Source organism: Ahaetulla prasina, chromosome 3, assembly GCF_028640845.1.
Source record: "Ahaetulla prasina isolate Xishuangbanna chromosome 3, ASM2864084v1, whole genome shotgun sequence".
NCBI lineage: Eukaryota > Metazoa > Chordata > Lepidosauria > Squamata > Colubridae > Ahaetulla > Ahaetulla prasina.
In genome coordinates this window covers 126,443,555-126,466,760 of record NC_080541.1, presented here as the reverse complement: position 1 = coordinate 126,466,760, position 23,206 = coordinate 126,443,555, and the positions used below count along the sequence as shown (strand labels likewise).

The following is a 23,206-nucleotide window of genomic DNA, read 5'->3' as shown; positions in this document are numbered from 1 at the left end:
TGCACTCTTATCTTAGGCCTTAATAATAGCTTTAACCAGTGGTGGGATTCAGCCAGTTCGCACCAGTTCGGGAGAACCGGTTGTTAACTTTCTGAGCAGTTTGGCAAACTAGTTCTTGGAAGAAATCATTAGGGCAGAGAACCGGTTGTTAAATTACTTGAATCCCAGCACTGGCTTTAACCCATGTTTGGTTGAGTTCGTCTATTGGTAAATGCTAATGGTGGTCTAGACATTTCTCATTTTGTCTCCCCCTAGTGCTTTGTGAATCAGGGGAAGTGACATGAGTGGCTCCTCAAGAGGGGAAGGTTGCATGGATGTGATACAATCCAATGCATCAGTCGCACTCATACTTATAAGTAGCAACCAAGACTTGGATAGACCATACAGCAGACCAACAGCAAAAAACCCTAATTCTTTCTGAAAGTCATCTGGGTCCGCTGGACACTGGAGGCAGACCATTTAATGGATCCAGCCTCTCTGCAGTGAATAATGTCACTAGAAAATTCCATGGAAATTAGGGCACAATCTTACCATGACCAGGGAGACATCAAGAGCTTCCCCGGTTTCAGATCACATACTCACTGCTCCAACAAGAACACCAAATCTGGAGGGTTTGGGGGTTTTTTTTGTTCACAATAATTTTAAAGACTTAACTCATATTTTAATAATTGAATTGTGTCCTGCCATATTACTGAATTCTACTTGTGGAAATTTTTATCACTAGATGATGATCATTGTTTTAAATAATCAAAACCCACAGTAATGTTTCTGCCCTGGGGTTTCGAATTCTGGAATATGTATATAATGGCCATCCTTAGAAGGGAATTGTATGAACACGAATATAGTAAAACTGCTGTTGACACAACTGTAATAGTTAAGAAAAACACCGATTTAGACTATTTTTTATCTTTCTCCAGCATAATTACCCAATTTTCACTCATTCATACAAGTTCCACATTTGTGGAATTTAATATGATGCTCCAAAGGTCAACTTCCAAAGGTCATGTTTTTCTACACCTCCCTCCCCCCCCCAATTCAACTCTGGACTATCCATAGAGAGACAAGAAAAAGGATAAAGCTCTCATAGGCTGGGAAAACAGCAGAACAGTACACTTTAGACTGCAGGTGGGAGAATTGTTTCTGTAAATATAATGGCATATTAGTACATCAAGAAGACAAACTTGAGCTTGGACATCTCTGTGATGTGGTATTTCATTACGTAACAGAACTTCTCAAGTAGGGCCAGCTCAACTATCATTTGCTTTTGGAATGAAGTAGTACATTTATGGGAATACTCTCTCTGTCCCCCAACTGTTCTTTTCTCTTTCCACTTCACACGTTTTGACCTCCACGTTTCTCTGTCTTGGATATTATAACCATCCCAGATGAGGCTTCCTACACTTTTGCTCAGCTCTCTGCATATTATCACTGCCTCCTTCAGTTCCTTGATCTGACCCCAAAGGAATTTAACCGGCATTGCAGTACTGCATGTCATTTGTTTTAAATAAGTGATTCTGAGCTTTTCCCAATATTTTACTTACAAAAGTGGTGGGTGGAGAACTGCATATTGAAGGCATCAAATTCAGGGCAACTCAAGGATTTGAGTAAATCTCTACTAGGTACTTTTCCATAAGAGTCACCCTGCATTTGTCTTACTGACTTGCAGGCTTTAGTGTAACTTTGTCCTTTGGTGACCTCTTTAGACTAGGATATTATGCAGTTCTTTGTATAAAGGGTATGCCCTGCTTGGATCATCACTATGCCAAAGTAGGACTAAGGAAAGCGGGGTTCAAAACCCGATTCGCTCACTCAGGTTAGCTTACCTCATAGAATTCTTTAAGCAGAAATTGGGGGCTCATGAGCTTATTAAAGAAAAGGCAGGATATGTATATAATTAATTAATTGACACATCTGCTTTTTTTGTTAAATGAACAGATCATACTGTGATGACAACTGAATTAGAACTTATCCATCTTTTTGGCTGGTAAATACAATATAATGTGCTCAGGATGGTTCTTCTGATTCTGTTATTTGCTACTTGGTGTGCAATTATGCCAAAGCTTGTATTAGTTTGAAGGGTACTTTTTGCCAGCAAAAAAAAAAGAGACTTGTCATCATCCATCTGCAGACAATGCAGAGCGCTGGATTCTTAAAAGCGAATACCTGGGTAGACTAAAGCTGCACTTTTCATGGATGAAAATGGATTTTAACTGATGCTGCTTTGAATCAAACATTCACTTGTTCCTGTTTTATGAAGTCATTTTGGTGATATGAAATTGATGTCATAGTCCCCCCCCCAATTTTTAAATCATCTTATACATTTTTCAGTATTGCAACAAAAATGTATCACCTGACAATGTGCAAATGTATTTAAATGTAAATTAATTGTTGAGTGAATATTATATTGGATGGAAGGCCTAAATCATACTATATTGGATGATTAATTAATAAACAATTAAATTAATTGTTGAGTGAATACTATATTGGATGGAAGCTAAATCATTTTCAAAATGCATAACAACCCTAACAATAAACTTTCATGATAGAGAAGAAATAGTTATCATTTTGAAATCCTTTAGTTAAACAAAGGAATGTGACTGTTCTGCACATTTATTTGGCTGCTAGCTACTAAAATCTGATTTGATAAAATACAGGTACAAATGCTGGAAATAATGCTAAAGCTACTTCTATTGTTTTGATGGAACTAAACGCTATGGAGCAGGCTGTATGGCTCCAGCCAGATAATTAGTTTATTCAGCAACATTTAGTTTTGCTCTAAAATTACATTATAATATTCAATAAATAGAAATTAGCCAAGAATGCTTATAACAGAAGGGAGATGTGGGCACAGTGAAATTATCTCAGAGACAGTGCCAAAGCTTTCTGCAGAAGCTTCCCATATGGCATGGAGAAATGTCATTTTATATTTAACTGTGCAGTGATACAAAGCTCTTGTAGGCTGTTTCAGAATGAAATTAACAGAAAAAGATCCTTTCAGACTAGGAGAGAGTCAAGAGAAGGAAATAAAGGTCTGTGGAGATCTGGCGTCTTTCAGAGCTGATACAGTTTGAGGCTGTAGTTTCCAAGGTCTTTTGAGAGGATGATTGAAAAATGTATGAGAATTCCTCAGTAACAACAACAAAACCCCCAATTTCCTAGAAATATCCGTGATGGCAAATCTATGGCACACGTATTGCTTGGCATGTCTGGGCATGTCTGGCATCCTCTTCCGGGATTCTGGTGCACATGCACATGCAATGATCAGCTGGCCTTTGTGTGGCAGTGCAGGAAACGGGAAGAGCTGGTCTTCCGTTTTCCCAGCGTGAGCATGCGCGCTGGCCAGCTGATCGGCGCGTGTGCATGCTTGCTTTCCAGCATCCATGCATGCACCAAAAACCAAAAATACCTTATCCTGCACGCTCATACCCCCTGGTCAGCTCCTCTTCCTAATTGTGGCCCTGACGAGGGCACACTGTGCGAAGTGCTCCCTTTTCGGTGCTTGGTGCCGCGCATGCCCGTGCAAAGTGCTCCCTTTTCAACACTCTGTGCTGAAAAGTTTCGCCATCACTGGCCTATATGACCTTCCCCTTCTTTGTTCCTCGAGAGGAAGCCAGGCTAGGTTCTGAGAAGCTATGCTCAACCACATGCAACTGGAACATTCTAGCTATTCAAACAACCAAGCTTACTTGTGCACTGTTTTTGTTGTCATATTTTCCCTTTCCCTGATATAGGATATAGGAACTCCAGAAGGTTTTTTACCATATATTTATTACTGTCTATAAGGAGAGGAAAATTTGAGGTTTGTCTCTATGGGTTCATGTGTATGTACTGTATGCGTGTATGTGTTAAATCCCCTCTGGATTTTCCTGCAATGTGATCCTTTCAAGCAACCCTTACCCAGTTATTCTGAATGCATAGATTTATGCTTCTTTAACCAGTGTATATTTTGACATTCAGTTTCATGGAGAGAAATGGAGATGACCCCTTATTCACTCTTCACATTTGCATTTGCTTACCAAGTTTGATTTTATGAAGGCAAAGAGCTGAGGGTTTTATGAGAGAAGTGGAACCAAGCCATATGGCCTCTTCTCACTTTCCTCCTCTGCTTGAACTGTGGTTGGGTCACATTCATTAAAACAGGAGGTTTATTATCCTGTCTTTCAGCCTCAATAAGGATGCAATCAATGGTCACATAATTCAGCTTTAAGTTCCCCTGAAAGAGGAAAGTGAAAAGAAAACTCAAACTTTTCAACCTTATCTTGTTCTCTGGGGTTGCATAGTTATTTCTAAGGTTGGTTCATTTCCCAAAACTGAGGGAGGTGGGGTTGAAAATTAAAAATTAATTTGGATTGTAGAGCTTTTGGCGCTCCATCTGCTTCAAAGGGGATCTCCCAGATGTAAAAAAAAAAGAGCCATATTACAGTTTTTAAAATAATTAAATAATTTAAAAGAACATTGATAAAATTTTAATTGGTTGTGACTTAAAATAGAGATAGAAAGTAGGTTTCTGTGTTTTCTCTTGAGCTATAATTTATTCTTTTTAGCATTTCTCTACAAGCCTTGGGGATAGTGGAGGGACATACATTCAATCTCAAACTATTATCACCTTATTTTTAAGTCATGATTTTTTTAAAAGTCATGATTACATAAATCTCTTGCCTTCTATAAAACTAGCTGCTTTGGATCCATTGCTCATAATCCATGGATTACTAGCATTTCGCAGTCCTCATAACATCAATTTGAAATATAACTTTTATTTTAGACTTTATAGAAGGCAGATAAAATAGTTTCCTCTTCCATGCTGGCCTTTAAAAATGACAGTTTGAATCTGGATAGTATATAGTAGGCTTTTCTTCATCAATAGAATTTCTGTAGCACAAGGCTAATAAAAGCTGTACAGCTGTGTCAGTCTGTCAGAATAGGCAGCAACTGATTTTCCCTGTATCCAGTTTTCTTTAATGCTTTTCACCCTTTACAATGTATAGTACAAGGCACACTTCCCTTCCCTCTCCTTCAATGCTTTCTTTAAAAAAACTCTTATTGGAAGTAATAGTACTGGACTTCTGTTTCCTGCAGGCAACAGTACAGAGAGGTATATGAACACATGTAGAATGCAGACATACACATGCAGACATACACATGATTTGCAAGTAGACTTGACTTTTTTTTAATTTTGTTACAACGTATGCACAAACATCAACATAAAACAACAATACATCATATAAACATATATATAAGCAAAAGTATGCAACAACTATATTAATTTGATATAATGAAAGGGAACAGTAGGACAGGAACGGTAGGCACTTTTTTGTGCTTTTATGCACGCCTCTTATAGTCCTTTTAGGAATGGGGTGAGGTCAATAGTAGACAGTTTTTGGTTGAAGTTTTTGGGATTTTGAGAAGAGACTATAGAGTCAGGTAGTACATTCCAAGCATTAACAACTCTGCTACAGAAGTCATATTTTCTGCAATCAAGATTGAAGCGGTTAACATTAAGTTTGAATCTATTGTTTGCTCTTATATTATTGCGATTGAAGCTGAAGTAGTCTTTAACAGGCAGGACATTGCAATAGATGATTCTGTGTGTTAAACACAGGTCTTGTCGGAGTCGGTGGAGTTCTAAGTTTTCTAATCCCAGGATTTCAAGTCTGGTGGTATAAGGTATTTTGTTGTTTTCAGAGGAGCGGAGAACTCTTCTAGTAAAATATTTCTGGATGCGTTCAATTGTATTAATGTCAGAGATGTGGTATGAGTTCCAGACAGGTGAGTTGTATTCAAGAATAGATCTAGCAAATGTTTTGTATGCTCTGGTTAGTAGTGTAGATTTTTGGAAAAGAAGCTGCGTAAAATTAGGTTTACAACTCTTAGGGCCTTTTTTGCAATGTAGTTGCAGTGGGCTTTGGCACTTAGATCATTTGATATAAAAACTCCAAGGTCTTTAACAGGGTGGGAGTCATCTGTAAGGTAATATCCATCAAGCTTGTACTTAGTGTTAGGGTTCTTTTTCCCAATATGTAAGACTGAGCATTTGCTGGTTGAGATTTGGAGTTGCCAAGTTTTAGACCAATCGGATACAAAGTCAAGGTCTTTTTGAAGGGTAGTAGTATTGTTGGTGGTGTTAAATAGTTTGACATCGTCAGCAAAGAGAACACAATAACTTGAGATAGGGTCACAGAGATCATTTATGTATAGTATGAAGAGCGTTGGTCCAAGAACGCTGCCTTGGGGAACGCCACTTTTGACAGGAACAGGATTTGATAGAGCATTGCCAATTTTGACCACTTGTTGTCTGTTTGACAGGAAGGCATTTATCCAATATATTATAATATATTATATTATATAATAGATTATATATAATAATATAATATAATATAAATTATTATATAAATATAATTTATCCAATTATTCCCCTATTGTTCAAGTTATTTCTTAGAAAAATGCAATAGTAGCTTGGAGGGTTTTTTTTAGGCCCAGAAATTTGAGAGATAACCAGAGGCAGACCATCTGTAACAGATGATGCGTAGCTTCATGTATTTCATTGTCAAATTCTATTCTCCAATATTCTTGCTTTAAAAAGTGTTACTGTCATTCAGTTGAAATTTATCTTGCTGTAGTTCAGGTCCATTTCATCTGCTCTGAAAAGCAACAAAAAACAAGTCTTTGCTCTTTTCTACTGATCAATTCAAGTATTAGAGAAGTCAGAAGTCTACAGTAAGAAGGAACTTTCTGCTCTCACCAGCACATAGAAATTGCTATAATTGCCTTCGTTATAGTTAATTCCTCAGGAGCCTATCTCTTAACCCATTTTGCAGTGCCCCTAATGAGCGATGGGTCAGCAGTTAAAGACACTAAGCTTGTCAGCTGGAAAGCTTACCCTGGTTTGAGACCTGAGCACTGCACAATGGGGTGAATTCCCGTTACTTGTCCCAGCTCCTGTCAATTTAGCAGTTCGAAAGCATGCAAATGCAAGTAGATAAATAGGTACCACTTCAGTGGGAAGATAACAGCGTTCTGTGACTCTGCATATAGTCATGCTGGCCACATGATCATGGAAATGTCTTCAGATAATGCTGGCTCCCTCGGCTAAGAAATGGAAATGAGCATTGTCCCCTAGAGCTGGACATGACTGGGCAGGGGAAACCTTTACGTTTAATGAGTGATATATCAGTTTTATAAATAGAATGAGACAATGCAAAGCTATATAACATAGCCAGTTTACCAAACCCAAGTAGTTCTGTTTGGTGCCTAGGTTGGCTTTCTATATATTCCATATATTCTCAGAAGGTAAAAAAGGCACCAAATATAGCTTTCTACTTATAAGGCTATCTTCCTGAAATTGTTTTTATGACCTGTTTTTGCCCATCCCTGCAGCATTATATCTCAGTGAAATTGATTGGCAGTAAAATAAATTAGAAAAGACAAAAGAAAACCCTTTTTCTCAGTGACTAATGTATGGAATTTGTTGCCAGGATACAAGAAGTGGTGCCTTTCAAAAATGTTAGGTTAACAAAGCTAGTGGTTAAGTGGAATTTCTGGTTAGTTAGTTTATTTATTAAAGGTATATACATGCATGCACTGTTCTCTCTTACAAAGCCATGGAGATTTAAAGCAGTTATAAAAATACAGAATAAAAAGATCAAATAGATAAGCAGCTTTTTAAAAGAATATATAGAAATAGTATAAAAAATAATAACCTGGAGCAAGCATTAGGTATGAGGTCTTAGGATTTAAAGTAAAAAACCACTGTAAACTTGATTTTGTGAAGCACATATAAAACATATCAGCTTAAAGTGTCATACAACTGACATCCCTCAAGATCCTAAGTTTCCGTGAGGCTGAGGTTGGTGAAGATGCTCTTTTGGGATTGCTTACAGATTCTACCACTTTCAAGTAAATGAACAATATAGCATAACTTTCTTACTCTTCTTGTGAGCTTTTATGAAGCATCTGGCCAGCCAGTATTTAACAGAGAATATAGAGATACGCCGTAAAATTGGAAGTGTCTTGGTGACGTTTCGGCGAAGTCTCATCCATCATCTTCAGGCTGGTGTTTACAGCTTCGTGCTCCTAGAAGCACGAAGCTGTAAACACCAGCCTGAAGATGACGGATGAGATTTTGTCGAAACATCCCCAAGACACTTCCAATTTTACACAGGAGAAAACCTGAATAACCAAAACCTACATACAAACACCTGCGAAAACCTCAGAAAACAAATATTACATTATATATATATATATATATATATATATATATATATATATATATATATATATATATATATATATATATATATATATACATATACATATATACATATATATATATATGTATAATAATATATTACATATATATATATAGAAAATATAGAGATATAGAGATAGAAAGCACATAAAAATGCAAGTAGAAGAAATAGGGACCACCTTTGGTGGGAAGGTAACAGCGTTCCGTGCGCCTTTGGCATTGAGTCATGCCGGCCCATGACCACGGAGACGTCTTTGGAAGCGCTGGCTCTTCGGCTTTGAAACGGAGATGAGCACCGTCCCCTAGAGTCGGCAACAACTAGCACATATGTGCGAGAGGAACCTTTAGCTTTATCTTTTATAGAGATAAATAGACCCAATGACTGATGAAGCACAGATCCAGGAGTAAAATGTAACTGGTTCGCACCAGTTTAGAAGAACCGGTAGTGATAAAAGCTACTGGTTTGGGTGAACTGATAGTAAAAAAAAAACTACCGGTTCGTCTGAATCGGTATTTCTGACGATCAGCTGTGCCACGCAATTTATATTGGCTAAAAAACAGGAAATCCTGCTTTCTAGTGAATCTAAATCGCGTGGCACAGCTGTTCCCCTCGCTGTTCTACTTAACTCGTTAAGCCTCCTTTTTCTGCACAAAGCACGCATTTGGTGCACACTGCGCTTGCACATGCGCACGTGTGCTTTTGCTGCACACCACGCATGTGTGCGTGTACTGCATACACCACGCATGCGCAGGCAGCGAACAGGTGACAATCCACGGAGGATTTCACCACTGCACAGATCCTTCTTTTGTTCTTTTGCACTAGTGTTAATTGTTATCCCTTTTCCTTCTCTCCCATTTGCTCCCCTATCGTGTATGACCGACTGCAGAAACAGAGGGATGAGGACTCGCCTGGGCTGTCTGTCTCACAAGTCAGACTCATGCAGCGACTTCACAGCCATCCTTCCGGACAAACCAACCCGAGCTCTGAAGTAAGTTGGGGCCTTTGTTTTCAGTGAGGGATCCCTTTCTTCTTTTTTTTTCTTTTCTTTGCCAAGGACCTACTGATTGACCATTTTTAGGAGACTCCAATAAAATAATACAGTCTCGATGTATCCTTACTACTCCCACTATTGCCCTACATTATCTTCTAGAGCAGTGGTTCTCAATCTTTATAGTGCTGAGACCCCTTTAATACAATTCCCCATGATGTGGCGACTCCTTTAATATAATTCCCCATGATGTGGTGACCCCAACCGTAAAATTATTTTCGTTTTGAATTTATCGCACCTGAAGCCGTATTGGCTAGCGATCTGAACTGCTTGCGATTGCCTTGAGGACGGAGGCATTAATGCGGAGACTCCTCTCCTATTAAGTTTATGGCGCCTGAAGCCAGATTAGGCTAGCGATTGGGAGTGATTGCAGCTGGCTTGAGAGGGAGACATCAGAGCAAAGATTTCTCTCTTTTTTAATTTTTAAAAAAAATATTTTGGGGCAAAAGCTCTTGACTTTCCCTTTTTCCCCATAGAAGATTGTCCACAGAAGAAGCTACCAGATGGGGAGATTCGTTTGATGTTCTCCTGACTCATAAATGTAAGTAGAAAAGCCTGTCCTTTATACTGAATTATTTGCTTTCATGCTTAAAAATGTTCCTATAGTTTATTAATAAAAATTATTGAGTAATTATACATGCAGCAGGAGAGGGATTCAGTTCTCTTCTCCGATCTGTGGTGGATTGGATACCATGGGGATTTTCTTTACATGGGTGAGTTTTAAATTGTTTGTGACAAGTCCAAGAGGAAATAAATGTGACTCCCCACACACAAATTTCAGTTGCTATTATTCTCAAGTGACAAAATGTATTTCAGATTTTTTTTTTTAAAAGCAGAGGTGGCCAATTTCATTTCAACCGTTTCTGGATTCCAGCTCCTATCAGCCATAGTGATTGTTTTCTCCCAGTTTACAGCCATTACAGCTACAATACAGTGATAGAAATTCCAAATCAGGAATGAAAAAATAAAAGATAGGGAAACCTATTATATGCTATGTGCATTTCCTTAGCCCTAGTTTTTACATAAACGAGATAGGGAAAGGAAGTAGAATGCAGCTTATAGAATTCTTTTCAAAGTCTTAATTATAGCAAGTACTAGTGGTCACATGTTTGGGAAGGAGAAGAAGGAAGACTGCAGATCAAAACTGAGACGTTGGGGACATTTTGACTCACTACCTCTCTCACTGGGGGATTTTTTAAAACCGGGATTTCTTCTCTTTGCAACTCTCAACCTTCCATTTTCAGACTTGATCTTCCTATGGTCGGGGTTTCCACCAACATCACATTTAGTCCTATTCTCTTAATTTTGGGGAGAGTTATCTTATTGATGGACAGGCCAGTGGGCAATTGAACAGGTAGTAACTTGAATGCCTTTATAGAATGTATTTCCAATTTTTTGTGGGATGCTCTGTTGGCTACTGTGGAATTTCCCTGTGCAGAGAGAGTGATTCACATAAAATGATTTGGTGAGTTTCCATGGCTGAAGGTGTACTAGAACCGGGTGTCCCCAGTATAAACAAGCACTTTTTGTCTTTATACCAGAATGGTCTTCCTTTTTTCGCCACACCCAGATCAGATTCATCTTTCTTTGGCAGCTGAGCTGACTGTGGCTGAGTTATTGTGGCTAAGTTATTTTGGAAGAGGAACCATTTTGAAACCAGGACTAACAGAGCTCCAGTCTCACCTTCCCCATTGCAGCTCACTCTTTATTCCAGTATTTCTGAATTGGCAAAATGAAGAGATAATATATTGATTTCCAGCTGTATTTAAAGGATGCAAGACTGAATTCTGGCCCAAACCTACCTATGCTATCTATATTGACCCCAACCCATCTATACTGCAAATCTCTCTTTGAGATGTCACCCTTGTCAGTTTTGGAAGACAATTTTAAGATAAAAGAAGAACCCTCTTATTCGGTCAGTCGTAATAAATAAAATCTCTTTGGAGTTTTTAATCAACCCTTCTTTCTCCTGAATATAGCTGTCAAGATTTGGGAAACTTTACAGCATAATGGCATGGCATGCAACAAATTTTGCTGAAAATAATATTGGAGACCCAAAATTGCTATTACTGTTGCTATTTTTCAACAGTAACCCCACACGTTCTAATTATTGGCTAGAGAGGAACGTCCCCTCACATCATGAGTCTTGTTCCCTCTTTATATTCCTATCTTAACAAGGAGCTTTGGGATTTTTCAGAAGTATCTAATAAGTTAATTAAAATGTGTGGAAATTGGGCATTCAGATCTCTAAGGTAGGCTGCAGATTTCCGCCTACAGCATTGTTTAGTATGAAAAGCTATTTATTTCAGATGGCGCACAATATAATTTATTTTCAGCAAGAAAAACCTACAACCTGCCATTTCCATATAATTTTATTTGAATCTGTGAAGCCATATAATCAACTTGCTTTGTGTCATTTATAACCAATCTATTATCCCAGTGGTAGATAAAAACTGAAAATATTATTTTGGTACACCGACATATTTCAACATATCAGCATATTTGCTGATATTATACACATGGTTGTAATTTTTATGAACCTGCCATACATCTTAGCTAACCGTAGTTAGATTGTTAATGTATTTCTTTTAAAGAAATATTTGATTCTGCTTTTGCTTAATGTTTGGTATGGTAGTTAAGGCACCAAGGAACATGAATTCTAGTTTCACCTTAGGCGCAAAGCCACCTGGCTGATTTTGAGCCAGTCATTTCTCTCAGACCTAGGAAGCAGGTGTCTTCCAAAAACCTTGTCAAGAAAACTGCAGAGACTTGTCTAAGCAGTCATCATATACATATTAAGACTATTTTCAACAAACTTAAAGTAATCATAAAAATAAAGGAAACAGCCAATTAGTAACATGAAGGATATATATACTAATTAGCTGCTTGCTTTATATTTATGGATGCTTTAAACGTGTTGAAAATAGTTTTAATGATTATGGGTTTTACGCTTTTTAGATCTTATAAATGGCTTTGACTAATTTAGTGAGAAAGAGGGATCATGGCATGTCAATGATCTGAATAATAAATGATAGATATACTTCGTCATTGCACATATGAAAAGAGGAATATAAGAGGATTTTTGTGTAGGAAAAGTGATCAGGTTGTGTTCATGTCAACTTGACTAAACCATGTATTCTTGCAAAGTAAATTGAAAGCCAGAAAACATTTGGAAGCAACTCACTAATTCACAGAAATATAAGGAGGAGGAAGTGTAGCACAATAAGTTTTGCATGATTCTGTTATTATAGCTACTATCAATAAAGTGGTTTTAGCATACCGGTGGAGTTGATTTCATTGTCTCATCTACTTGATTGGGCTGACGGGAATCTTGCAAGTCTCATTGTGCTGCACCTCCCTTTTTTTCTTTCTTTCTTCTGTGGAATAGGGAGATGTCTGTCTGAGCTGCTTCCAAATGTTATCTGGACATTGTGGACTTAAAAAAAATGTTTTAGCACCTTTTGCCTACGCAACAGCTTTTGCATATCTCTGTCAAGGTCATCCTTCTTACTGTCTACAAGAACATGCTGAATTAATCCCATCTACTTGTAACTAAGGCATGTGTTATTATATTGAGATCTGTAACTAAGGCATGTGTTATTATAGCTAGAACTGAGTTTATTGAGGATAGAGGCAGCTGGATTACCAGTCTTTATAAGGGTGCAGCTGTACACTTGTAAAGTGAGTTCAGAAGTATTCTCAGATGCACACCTGATTCCAACAGGTTAAACAATGTCAAAGACTACATGTCTGGGAAGGCCAGGAGCACCAATAATTTCTCTGATCAAATCCCAGTGCATTCGCTTTTAAGGAGCCCATTATCACCCCCAGGGACAGTTCAGAAGATCAGTTTCTATGTAGCTGGAAAATAGAAGAGGAGAATTGGCTGGAAGAAATGCTCAACCCAGAAGTAATTTTAATTTTTTTGAAAATAATAATAATAATAATAATAATATTATTTTAATTTGTATACCACCCTTCTCCCAAAGGACTCAGGGCGGTTTACAGTCACAATAAAATACAAAAAAACAACATATACAATGCTAAAAACAAACATTAAAAAACTTATTCAGTTGGCCCCATTTAAAATACAACATCAGTAAAATTAATAAAAATTTAAACCCAGAACAAATCAATTAAAAATTTTAAAAATTCAAGCCAGTCCAGCAAGACGAAATAAATAAGTTTTAAGTTCACGGCGAAAGGTCCGAAGGTCTGGTAGTTGTCAAAGTCCAGGGGAAAGTTCGTTCCACAGGGTAGGAGCCCCCACAGAGAAGGCCCTTCCCCTGGGGGCCGCCAGTCGACATTGCTAGGCTGATGGCACCCTAAGGAGTCCCTCTCTGTGAGAACGCACCGGTCGCTGGGAGATAGAAGATGGCAGTAGACGGTCCCGGAAATATCCCGGTCCTAAGCCATGGAGCGCTTTAAAGGTGGTCACCAATACCTTAAGCGCACCCGGAAGACATCACTGCAGAAGTGAAGGAAGCCTCATCAGATTTAAAGGATTTCATGTGATCAGACAGGGAGAGATCACTTCTTAAAAACCTCTATTTGAGCTGATAATAACTGAATTAGAGAAGCAACCTTCTGACTCTGCTTCTTGTCAGTTTCTTATTATTGACTCCCTCCTTTATTTCAACTAAAGATTGTCTCAGGGTTTGAACTGTTGGGAAGCAATCAGCTTGAGAAAATTACAAAAAACACTATGCATAAAAATTTAAAGAAGGGAGTTACTATACATCACTAGTAATGTCATAGTAGTATTTTTTTTTTATTTGTATCCTGCCTTTATTTTTACAAATAAGACAGCAAATATATCCCCCACATCTTTCTCCTCCCATTTTCCCCACAATAACCACCCCTGAGAGGTGAGTTGGGCTGAAACAGAGTAACTGGTCCAAGGTCACCCATGTTTCTCTATGTTTCCTAAAAGATCACTATATGTCATCTGCAATCTCCTTGAAGACTCTTTTATAGGATTTTTTTTTTGATCTATCTTTTTACTTACCTTGGATACCTCTCCTTTTGTCAATCATTTTGCTTAAGTCCACTTGAACATGTCATTTGAGGGAGAAGATTGAAGTAAAGAGATAAGGAACTCTTCTCTCTGTTACTTTTTTCTATCCTACCATATTCTCTTGGTTCACTTTTTTCTTGAAACCAAGATGAGGCAACTTTCTTCTAGTAACCAATCCTGCAGCTTCCAAACTGTTCTACCCTGATCTCCATACTTGCTGCTGGTGTGTCTCTCAGCATCACATTTGATCTTGTTCTGTTACATTTTTGAAGAGTCATCCTGCTCTTGGAGAAACACATAGATCGCCGAGTCCTAATCCTTTTATATCTTTCTAATTATAAATAATATATGTATGTATAAACACACACACACACCATTAGGTTGAATTGAATAAAAATAGTTCTGTTAAATTTAAAATATAACTCAGTTTGGAACTTGGAGGGAAAAATTCCTATGAGAGACAATTTCTTGTGATTTTACCAATCTCTGGAATAGAGAATTGAAAAATGAGTGCCTACATATTAAATAGAAAATCCCTCTTGAACACAAGAGGTCAGACAAAACTGAAACATACACCAGCATTTCCTATGCTAGTGTTTCTATAATTAAAATTGCAACATTAGACTTCCTCTAAATAGAAACAATTCACTGGGGCTCCATTTCAAACATTACTTCTTTAACTATTTGATGTCTTTATAAAGTGCCAATAACAGTTCAGGAAAATAATATTTGGGTTGTTTCTCTTCCAGCCTATTTTAACAATGCCTCAGCTTTTCCTCAATTAACTGGAAATGAAATAAAGAAAGCTTCCACTCATGGACTATTTTGTGTGTGCTTTGAGTTAGTCCATATGGTTTTCTTGGCAAGATTTTTAAGAATGGTTTTCTTCATCTTCAGAGAATAACTGGTCCAAGTCATGTAAAGGGCTTCATGCCTAAATTGGAATCCTGTTCTATGCTATCCTGTTTTCTAGCCTGGCATTATATCAAACTGGTTCCCACATGTACAATGATTTTATATCATTCAGTCTGAGCAATATTCTGCTATTACAACATTTACTCATATGTAGGTCACAATCAGTAAAAGTTCTCAAGTTTTGTTAATAATAATAATAATAAAACCTCTACTACCAAGTTCAGCCTACTTAGTATTTCCTGTTGAGCATAGGTGGGGATTATTGATATATTTGCTCTAATTAATGGACAGTATTTCTGGGTGTTATTAAAATGACAATTTGTCTTCCTACAAGAAGTAGGATTACCATTTTCCTCTTCTTTTTATAGAGGAATAATATTCTGCTGTAAACAATTGCATGAAGAAACAGTAACAATGAATGGAAAGTAGTAACTAAGCCCGTTTTCCATGTCAGAACAGAAATAGATGTTGGAGCTATTAATAACATTTTTAAAAAATGATAAAATCAAGTTTGATTCCTAGTGATTACATTGACACATAATTAGCTCTTCTGTGCTAATTGTCTACCTGTGCTCAATAGGAAATAGGTTACATTCATAAATAGAACAATTTTAATTAAAGGTCACAGATATTAAAAGCTTCAAAAGTTTTGTGCCGCACAATACATTTAAGCAGTTTACCACTAGAGTTATGTTTCATTATTTTTTTAAAAATATATATATGAAAAAATATGGGAAAACAGCACAAAATACTCTGTATAATATGAGTGCACAAAGAATAGTAGTTCCTGAGAAAATTGCTGGTCTGGACTTTGAAGTCCCTTCTCTTTGCTAAGCACAGCATGAGTAAAGATTATTAGGTTTGAAATAATAACAAAGCTCTATCTGCAGCAGTTGACTAATAAAGACCATTTCATATACACTAGTTATCATCTGATATTTCTGACATTGAGATGAATTTGTCACAGTGAATCTATTCTCCTTTGCTGTGAGTTGTTATCTTCCCTGTGGCCATATCATTGATGTGAAGTCTCTTATTTTAGATGCTAAACCTCAAAAGTGGGAGGAAAATAGAAAGGGAATTGTGCCTAGAAAGGAAGGGAAGAGAGCTGAAATGGCAGAGAGATAGAACTAACTTGTTTTCCTTGTCCCATTGTTGAGAATATATTTGGCCAAACAAATGAAGATTTCTTTTGACAAGTTGCTGGGATAGGCATAAAATAACAGTATAGATCACGCTATATCGCTTCAAGGCTGTGTTTTTTCCGGGTCATAATGGGATGAATCTATCCTCAAATCTACAGCCTGACAACAACTTACTGACATAGAGAAAAATCCTGATTGGAATTGTCTGGCTTTGCTGCAGGGAGATTTCCCCTTTTCTCATCCTTCCTGTTCAACTTGGCAATGTTGGACATTCCTAGTAGCCTTCCAGTTCTTCTGAACCCAAATTTTTAAGCTTTTGTATGCGGTTGCCAGGTTTAAAAAAAAACAAAAAACTGTCAGCGTTCCAGAAAACCCCCCTCCTGCAGAAAAGACTGTGAAGCAGCCATCTTTCAAAGTTCTCTTATTAGCATAGGTAAACTGGCACAACTGGTTAAATTCCGAATCTGAGGATCCAGGATTTTCCTCAGTAAGACAAACTCCAAAAATCACCACCTCTGCTGATCACATGCTCCAATTGCCAACCGTCCCATCTCGAGACTTCACTCTGACCACTCCTTCTCCAGATGCAGTCTTGGCCTGACCTTGGCCAGCAGGAAGAATGTTGTTATGTCCAATGGCCCCTTCTATCAAATCCCCCCTTCTACTTTCCCACCCATGGGAAAGTGGCAGCAAGGAAGCCTACGGCCTATGGTTTCCAAAGCTGACAAAAACACTCTAAAAAAGATAGGGTCAAAAACCAATTGCAGGGCTTTGGTTGTTTGTTTTTGTTTTAAATAACTGGTTAGTTAAAAATGCCAAATCCCATTTAAAGGTTCATTTCTGAGTGTAGATAAAGAACCAAAGTACCCATTTAAAAAAATCAGTTGCCTTGCCCCTTTTACAGATAAGGTGGGGGGAGAGACTTCATTTTTAAATCAAAACCAGGCCTATAGGAATGAGCAGCTAAGTTGTATTTGCCTTTGCAGCTTCAATTAAATTTCTTTTAGCTCGGCTTCAATAGCTGAGAAGAAAAGGACTTGAAATGACAAGACATGGATATTAAGGCCAATGTGAGGATATGTAGGCCCCCTCAGCATTCTGGGGTGGGAAAGAAATAAGCTTCTTGTATATGAGACTGGGGGCAACAAGGTAACTGATCCATTGTTCTGTTCCAGTCATACACCGTTCCAGAATTCTAAATGCTTTGGGAATAGAAAATGTTCATGGTTGCAAAAATTATCCTCATCATGTGAGGGACTGGGCGGAAGTATGTGCTCTAATTGTATCACTGTTGCCTTTTCCTTCCTGGAATGCCTGGATTTCTTCATGAAAGTCACCTTGCAACTTCCTGTTTTTCACTGGCTGCTGTTTAGACTGGCAAAGAAGCTCACAATCCCAGAGATAGTCAGGCGTGCTACTTTAAATATGTGTTTATGTGAGGGAAGTTGTCAACTTTAATCTGCTAGTGGAGTGACAGCTGCACAGTCTGCATCAGTGTTTCTCAACCATGGCAATTTGAAGATATGTGGACTTCAGCTCTAGAATTCACCAGCCAACCATGAAGACTTGTGGACTTCAAATTCTTGGCTGGGGGAAACACAGTAGTTGAAGTCGACACATTTTCAAGTTGCCAGGGTTAGGAAACTCTGGTCTACATAACAGAATAACAGAGTTGGAAGGGATCTTGGGGAAATCCCTGGTCAAGCAGGAAACTTTTTAATATTTCAGACAAATGGATGTTCAGTATTGGAGCACCCACAACTTCTGGAGGCAAGTCGTTCCACTGATTAATTGTTCTCACTGACAGGAAATTACTCCTCAGTTCTAAGTTGGTTCTTTCCTTGATTAGTTTCCACCACCATCTCTGCTGAGAGTCTTCAGAGCAGGTAATGTTCTCACCCCAGCTAAAATGCTGAAGCGACTATGAAAGTGTTGCTGTTCTTTTGTAGATACCTTCTGCTTTCATCTTTCACACAGTGAAAGCACAGTGGACAAATGTCAAGAGTGTTTGTCTTACGATAAATACATGGTGGCCATTTCTGTCCTTTGCAGACATCAACTTACATTTTTTGCAGCTTCAAATAGAGCTACAATTAAGGCAATCACTGCAAGGAACAAACTTTTGGGAGCAAATATTCTTGTGAATCTTCCTTCCTCAGACTTTTACTGGAACAGCCAAACCATAGAATGGCTGGCTGGCCAATCCCTTTTTTTTAGAGAAAGAGAAAAGGGGAGAGAAGGGGAGGGAGAAGGGGAGGGAGAGAGAGAGAAGGAGGGAGGGAGGGAGATATATTGATTGATTGTGTGGGAACCTGACTACATCCTGTTTCTGCTAATTTTAGTACAGTTGAGATTTTATCATCAGCCCAAAGGTTAATCCAAAGTTTTAAGTCACAGTTGCCTCCTGAAGTTTACAAAAATCGCAGGACTTATTATTCTGGCCCAGCATCAAAGAAAAGGCATAGCACATCCAAACCCATGCATCCTATTCTCCACTTTTCCTTCTTTGTATCTAATAATTGTTATATGTTAAATATTAGAAGGTTCGTGCTTGAGGAAGGGCTTGGATTAGAAGACCTCCAACTCTGTTATTCGGTTATAATTATAATAATTGTTATAATACGGAACAGCTGACATGATTCTCATCACTCAGTGCAGTATCCAGTCTTCACACACATTCCTAGTCCACTGATGGCTTCTTGCATGTTAATGAGAACCCATCCTACAGAATCCTCTTTCAATTAGATGAAGGCATATATGCAAAATATGCAGTCTGACCCAGCAGGGAGACGATTAGGAAGGGTGGGGGAGGAGACTAGCTTTCAAAAGCTGCAAGAAAAAAGAGAATAATGAAACAAGTTCCCAGGAGTCAAGCTCCTTTTTCTTAAGAAGTTTTCTTTATATAATCCCAGAATAAACTGAGGATGGGAAGTCAGACAGGGATCCGTATTGGATCTCCTACCTCCAGTTGCTTATTCTGCCCTCTGACGTCTCCAAGCTGCTTTCTGAAGCAAAGGGTTTTTTTTTTCAGTCTATCAAACATGGGAAAGTATTCCTTTTTTTCAGTGTCTGCTCAACTCCTCACGTCCTCTGGCAAGCCGTCTAGCTGAGAAATCCCAAATTATGTAAGGATGCTGGAAAGCAGAGCGACAGGAAAAAAAAAAGTGGGGGGAACAATACATGAAACATTATGAAAAAATATTGTAATTGGGATAGTTAATTATTATAGCATCAACTATTATTAATAATTACAATTACAATATCTTCTCATAATGCCGGGCAACAAAATTCTTTTTTCTTTTAAATCTGTTTGATGAAATGTGTACGTATACACACACACACACACACACACATACAAATATACACACATATATTAGAAATTATCTCAAAGGAGAAGAAAACTTTAGAAAAAGTTGAGAAAAAGTAGCAAAGGATTGTCTCTGAATGCCCTTTATACATTTCCCTCCCCACCCCCTCAAAAAATCTAAAGCATCACAGGATTCCCAGAGTTCAATTAAATCTCCAGGGCAAATGTGACAGTACTGCTCCCACTGGGAGCTTTTTCTTTCTTTCTTTCTTTTTTAATAATGTTTCATGGCAGATAATTCCCTTGGGAAACAACTGGAGGATTTCTCCTTTCCTAAACTAATTTAAAGGCATCATTTGTCAGCCTCTAAATTCGGCAGAGCATTTCAAAATCCCATTTATCTCCTGCCCAAATTATTTATTCTTTTTTTTTAAACATCCCAAGACAATTAGAAAAAAAACGAATGAAGACTGCTTCATTCCTGGTTCCTTATTAAAGTCAAAATGTTGTTCTCCTGTGATTGCCATAATCTGGAATGTCAGGAACATGTTAAGTAGCTACAGATAGTCCTAGACTTGCAACGGTTTTGTTTAATGACCATTCAAAGTAACAACGACACTGAAAAAAGTGACTTATGACCATTTTTCACACTTACAACCATTGCAGCAACTCTGTGGTCACGTGATTAAAATTCAGACGCTTGGCAACTGGCTCCTATCTATGACGGTTGCAGTGTCCCAGGGTTATGTGATCCCCTTCTGCAACCTTCTGACAACAAAGTCAAGGGGGAAAAAGAATCACTTAACAACCATGTTACTAATTTAACAACTGCAGTGATTCACTTAAAAACTGTGGCAAGAAAGGTCGTAAAATGGGGCAAAACTCACTTAACAAATGTCTTTCTTAGCAACATAAATTTTGGGCTCGATTGTGGTCGTAAGTCGAGGATTACCTGCACTTGTATCATCTGATGAACTACATGCATTGGTTGATTCTCAATCCTCAGGGAAGCAGTATTAAATTTGATCTGCATAAAAAGAAGGCCTAATGGTTAGGGCACCAGGCTAGAAACCAGGAGATTGTGAGTTCTAGTTCTTCCTCAGGCAAGAAAGATGACTGGATGATTTGGGGCCAGTCACCATCTTTCACTTCAACTCACCTCATAGGGCTGTTGTTGTGGAGAAAATAGGAGGATGGAGGGGTGTTAGGTATCTTCAGTTATTTATAAAAAATAATAATAGTAGAATATAAATAAATAAAATAAATTGTATTTCAACAAAAACACCCACTTTCAGTATTTTCCACAGAGATAAAATATTGCTAACCATATTTCAAAATACTATTAGAATTTCAAAACAAGAAAGAGCAGGGGTTTAGTGACAAAATGAAGATAAAACTGAATTATCTTACCACATGTGAGGAGAATTGGATATTGACAGATTCCGAACTGTGGAGATTTGGGAACTGATTTGGCAGTTACTAAGTAAGCCTCCCACTTTCCTGAGCCTAGCAAAACAATCATTATTTCACATTTATTACAACATCACATTTAGAAGTTGGCAAAGCTAAGCCCAAAAGCTATTTGTAGTCATAATTGAACTTCATGATCAGACAGAGGAGCTTTCTAAAAGAGGAAAGAAAAAAATATATTATTCACTCAAGGTTTGAAAGAAGATTGACTACATGGGATTCTTTTACCTTCCTCTGCAGTTTCTTTGAGTTAAGGAAGAGCAAGGATGAATGCCAGCTTCACATCATTTTCCATAAGTAGCTGGGGTGGCCACCTAAAGTGAAGAACTTCTACCTGTAAAGCTCTCTGCTTGATTTAGGATAGTGATTTTCCAGAGTCATTACTCCCAGCAAGAATCTTTACTTACAGAAGAGGTTGTCCACTCCATTGACTTTTGGTGGTCATAGAGGGCAAGATGAAAAAAATGGGTTTATTGCACAATCTCTTAAATCTCTTAAAGAATCAATCCCAAATCGTCTTGAGGATGTGGAATGAGTTATCTCCAGTAAAAGGAGTCACTTCAAGCATTTACAAAGCCAATATCAAAACATACTAGTTTCAACATACTAGTTGAGGGGGCCTCAAGTGACCCCTTTTACTGGGGGTAACTCATCCCACATGCCTCAAGAAGACTTAGGATTGATTCTTTCTGGTTGTGTTTACATATTGTGCTAAGAGAGCCAGAGTGATGGCTATGGTGTTGGGATTTAGACCAGGAAGATCAAGGTACAAGTTCCCATTTGACCATGGAGCTCACTCAATGAACCAGAGGTGGGTTTCAGCAGGTTCTGACCAGTTCTGGAGAAACGGTAGCGGAAACGTTCAGTAGTTCGGAGTAGTTCAGAGTTTACCGGTAGTAAAAATTCTGACTGGCCCCACCCCCATCTATTCTCTGCCTCCCAAGTCACAACAACAGTATATATAAGCATAAGCATGAAAGTAACTATATAATATATAAGCATATATATAAGCATAAGTATGTAATAACTATATTAATTGGATATAATGAAAGGAAACAATAGGACAGGAATGGTAGGCACGTTTGTGCTCTTATGCACGCCCTTACAGACCACTTAGGAATGGGGTGAGGTCAATAGTAGACAGTTTTTGGTTAAAGCTTTGGGGATTTTGAGAAGAGACCACAGAGTCAGGTAGTGTGTTCCAAGCATTAACAACTCTGTTACAGAAGTCATATTTTCTGCAATTAAGATTGAAGCGGTTAACATTAAGTTTAAATCTATTGTTTGCTCTTGTATTGTTGTGATTGAAGCTGAAGTAGTCTTCAACAGGAAGGACATTGCAATAGATGATTCTGTGTGTTAAACACAGGTGATGTCTCAGTTGGCGGAGTTCTAAATTTTCTAATCCCAGGATTTCAAGTCTGGTGGCATAAGGTATTTTGTTGTATTCAGAGGAGTGGAGAACTCTTCTTGTAAAATATTTCTGGACACATTCAATTGTATTGATGTCTGAAATGTGGTATGGGTTCCAGACAGGCGAGCTGTATTCAAATATTGGTCTAGCAAATGTTTTATAAGCTCTGGTTAGTAGTGTAGTGTAGTGTTACTGGAGAAGCTACATAAGATTAGGTTTACAACTCTTAAAGCCTTTTTTGCAATGTAGTTGCAGTGGGCTTTGGCACTTAGATCATTGGATATGAAAACTCCGATGTCTTTAACAGGGTGGGGGTCATCTGTAAGGTAATGTCCATCGAGTTTGTATTTAGTGTTTAGATTCTTTTTCCAATGTGTAAGACAGAGCATTTGCTGGTTGAGGTTTGGAGTTGCCAAGTTTTTGACCATTCTGACACAAAGTCAGGGTCTTTTTGAAAGATAACTGTATTGTTGGTAGTGTTAAATAGTTTGTTATGTACCACTGAGTCAAAAGCTTTACAGAAGTCTATGTAAATTGCATCTATTGTTTTGCCTTGATCAAGATTTGTAGTCCATATGTTTCTGCAGTGAAGAAGTTGTAAGTTACATGATATTTTTTTTCTGAAACCAAATTGTTTATTAGAG

General features: G+C 37.9%; 1 protein-coding gene across 2 annotated transcripts in view; it reads left to right on the top strand.

Moving 5' to 3' along the window:
- Positions 1-23,206, top strand: part of RGS8 (regulator of G protein signaling 8) — a 38,651-nt gene that overhangs the window by 5,314 nt on the left and 10,131 nt on the right. The window contains exons 2-3 of one of the 2 annotated variants that reach the window (XM_058176358.1): positions 9,133-9,234; positions 9,771-9,835. In XM_058176358.1, coding sequence (XP_058032341.1) covers positions 9,143-9,234; positions 9,771-9,835 — 157 coding nt within the window. In that variant the 5' untranslated portion in view covers positions 9,133-9,142. Of the gene's footprint in view, positions 1-9,117; positions 9,235-9,770; positions 9,836-23,206 lie in introns of those variants that run through there. The other variant, XM_058176357.1, reaches the window with a different exon arrangement.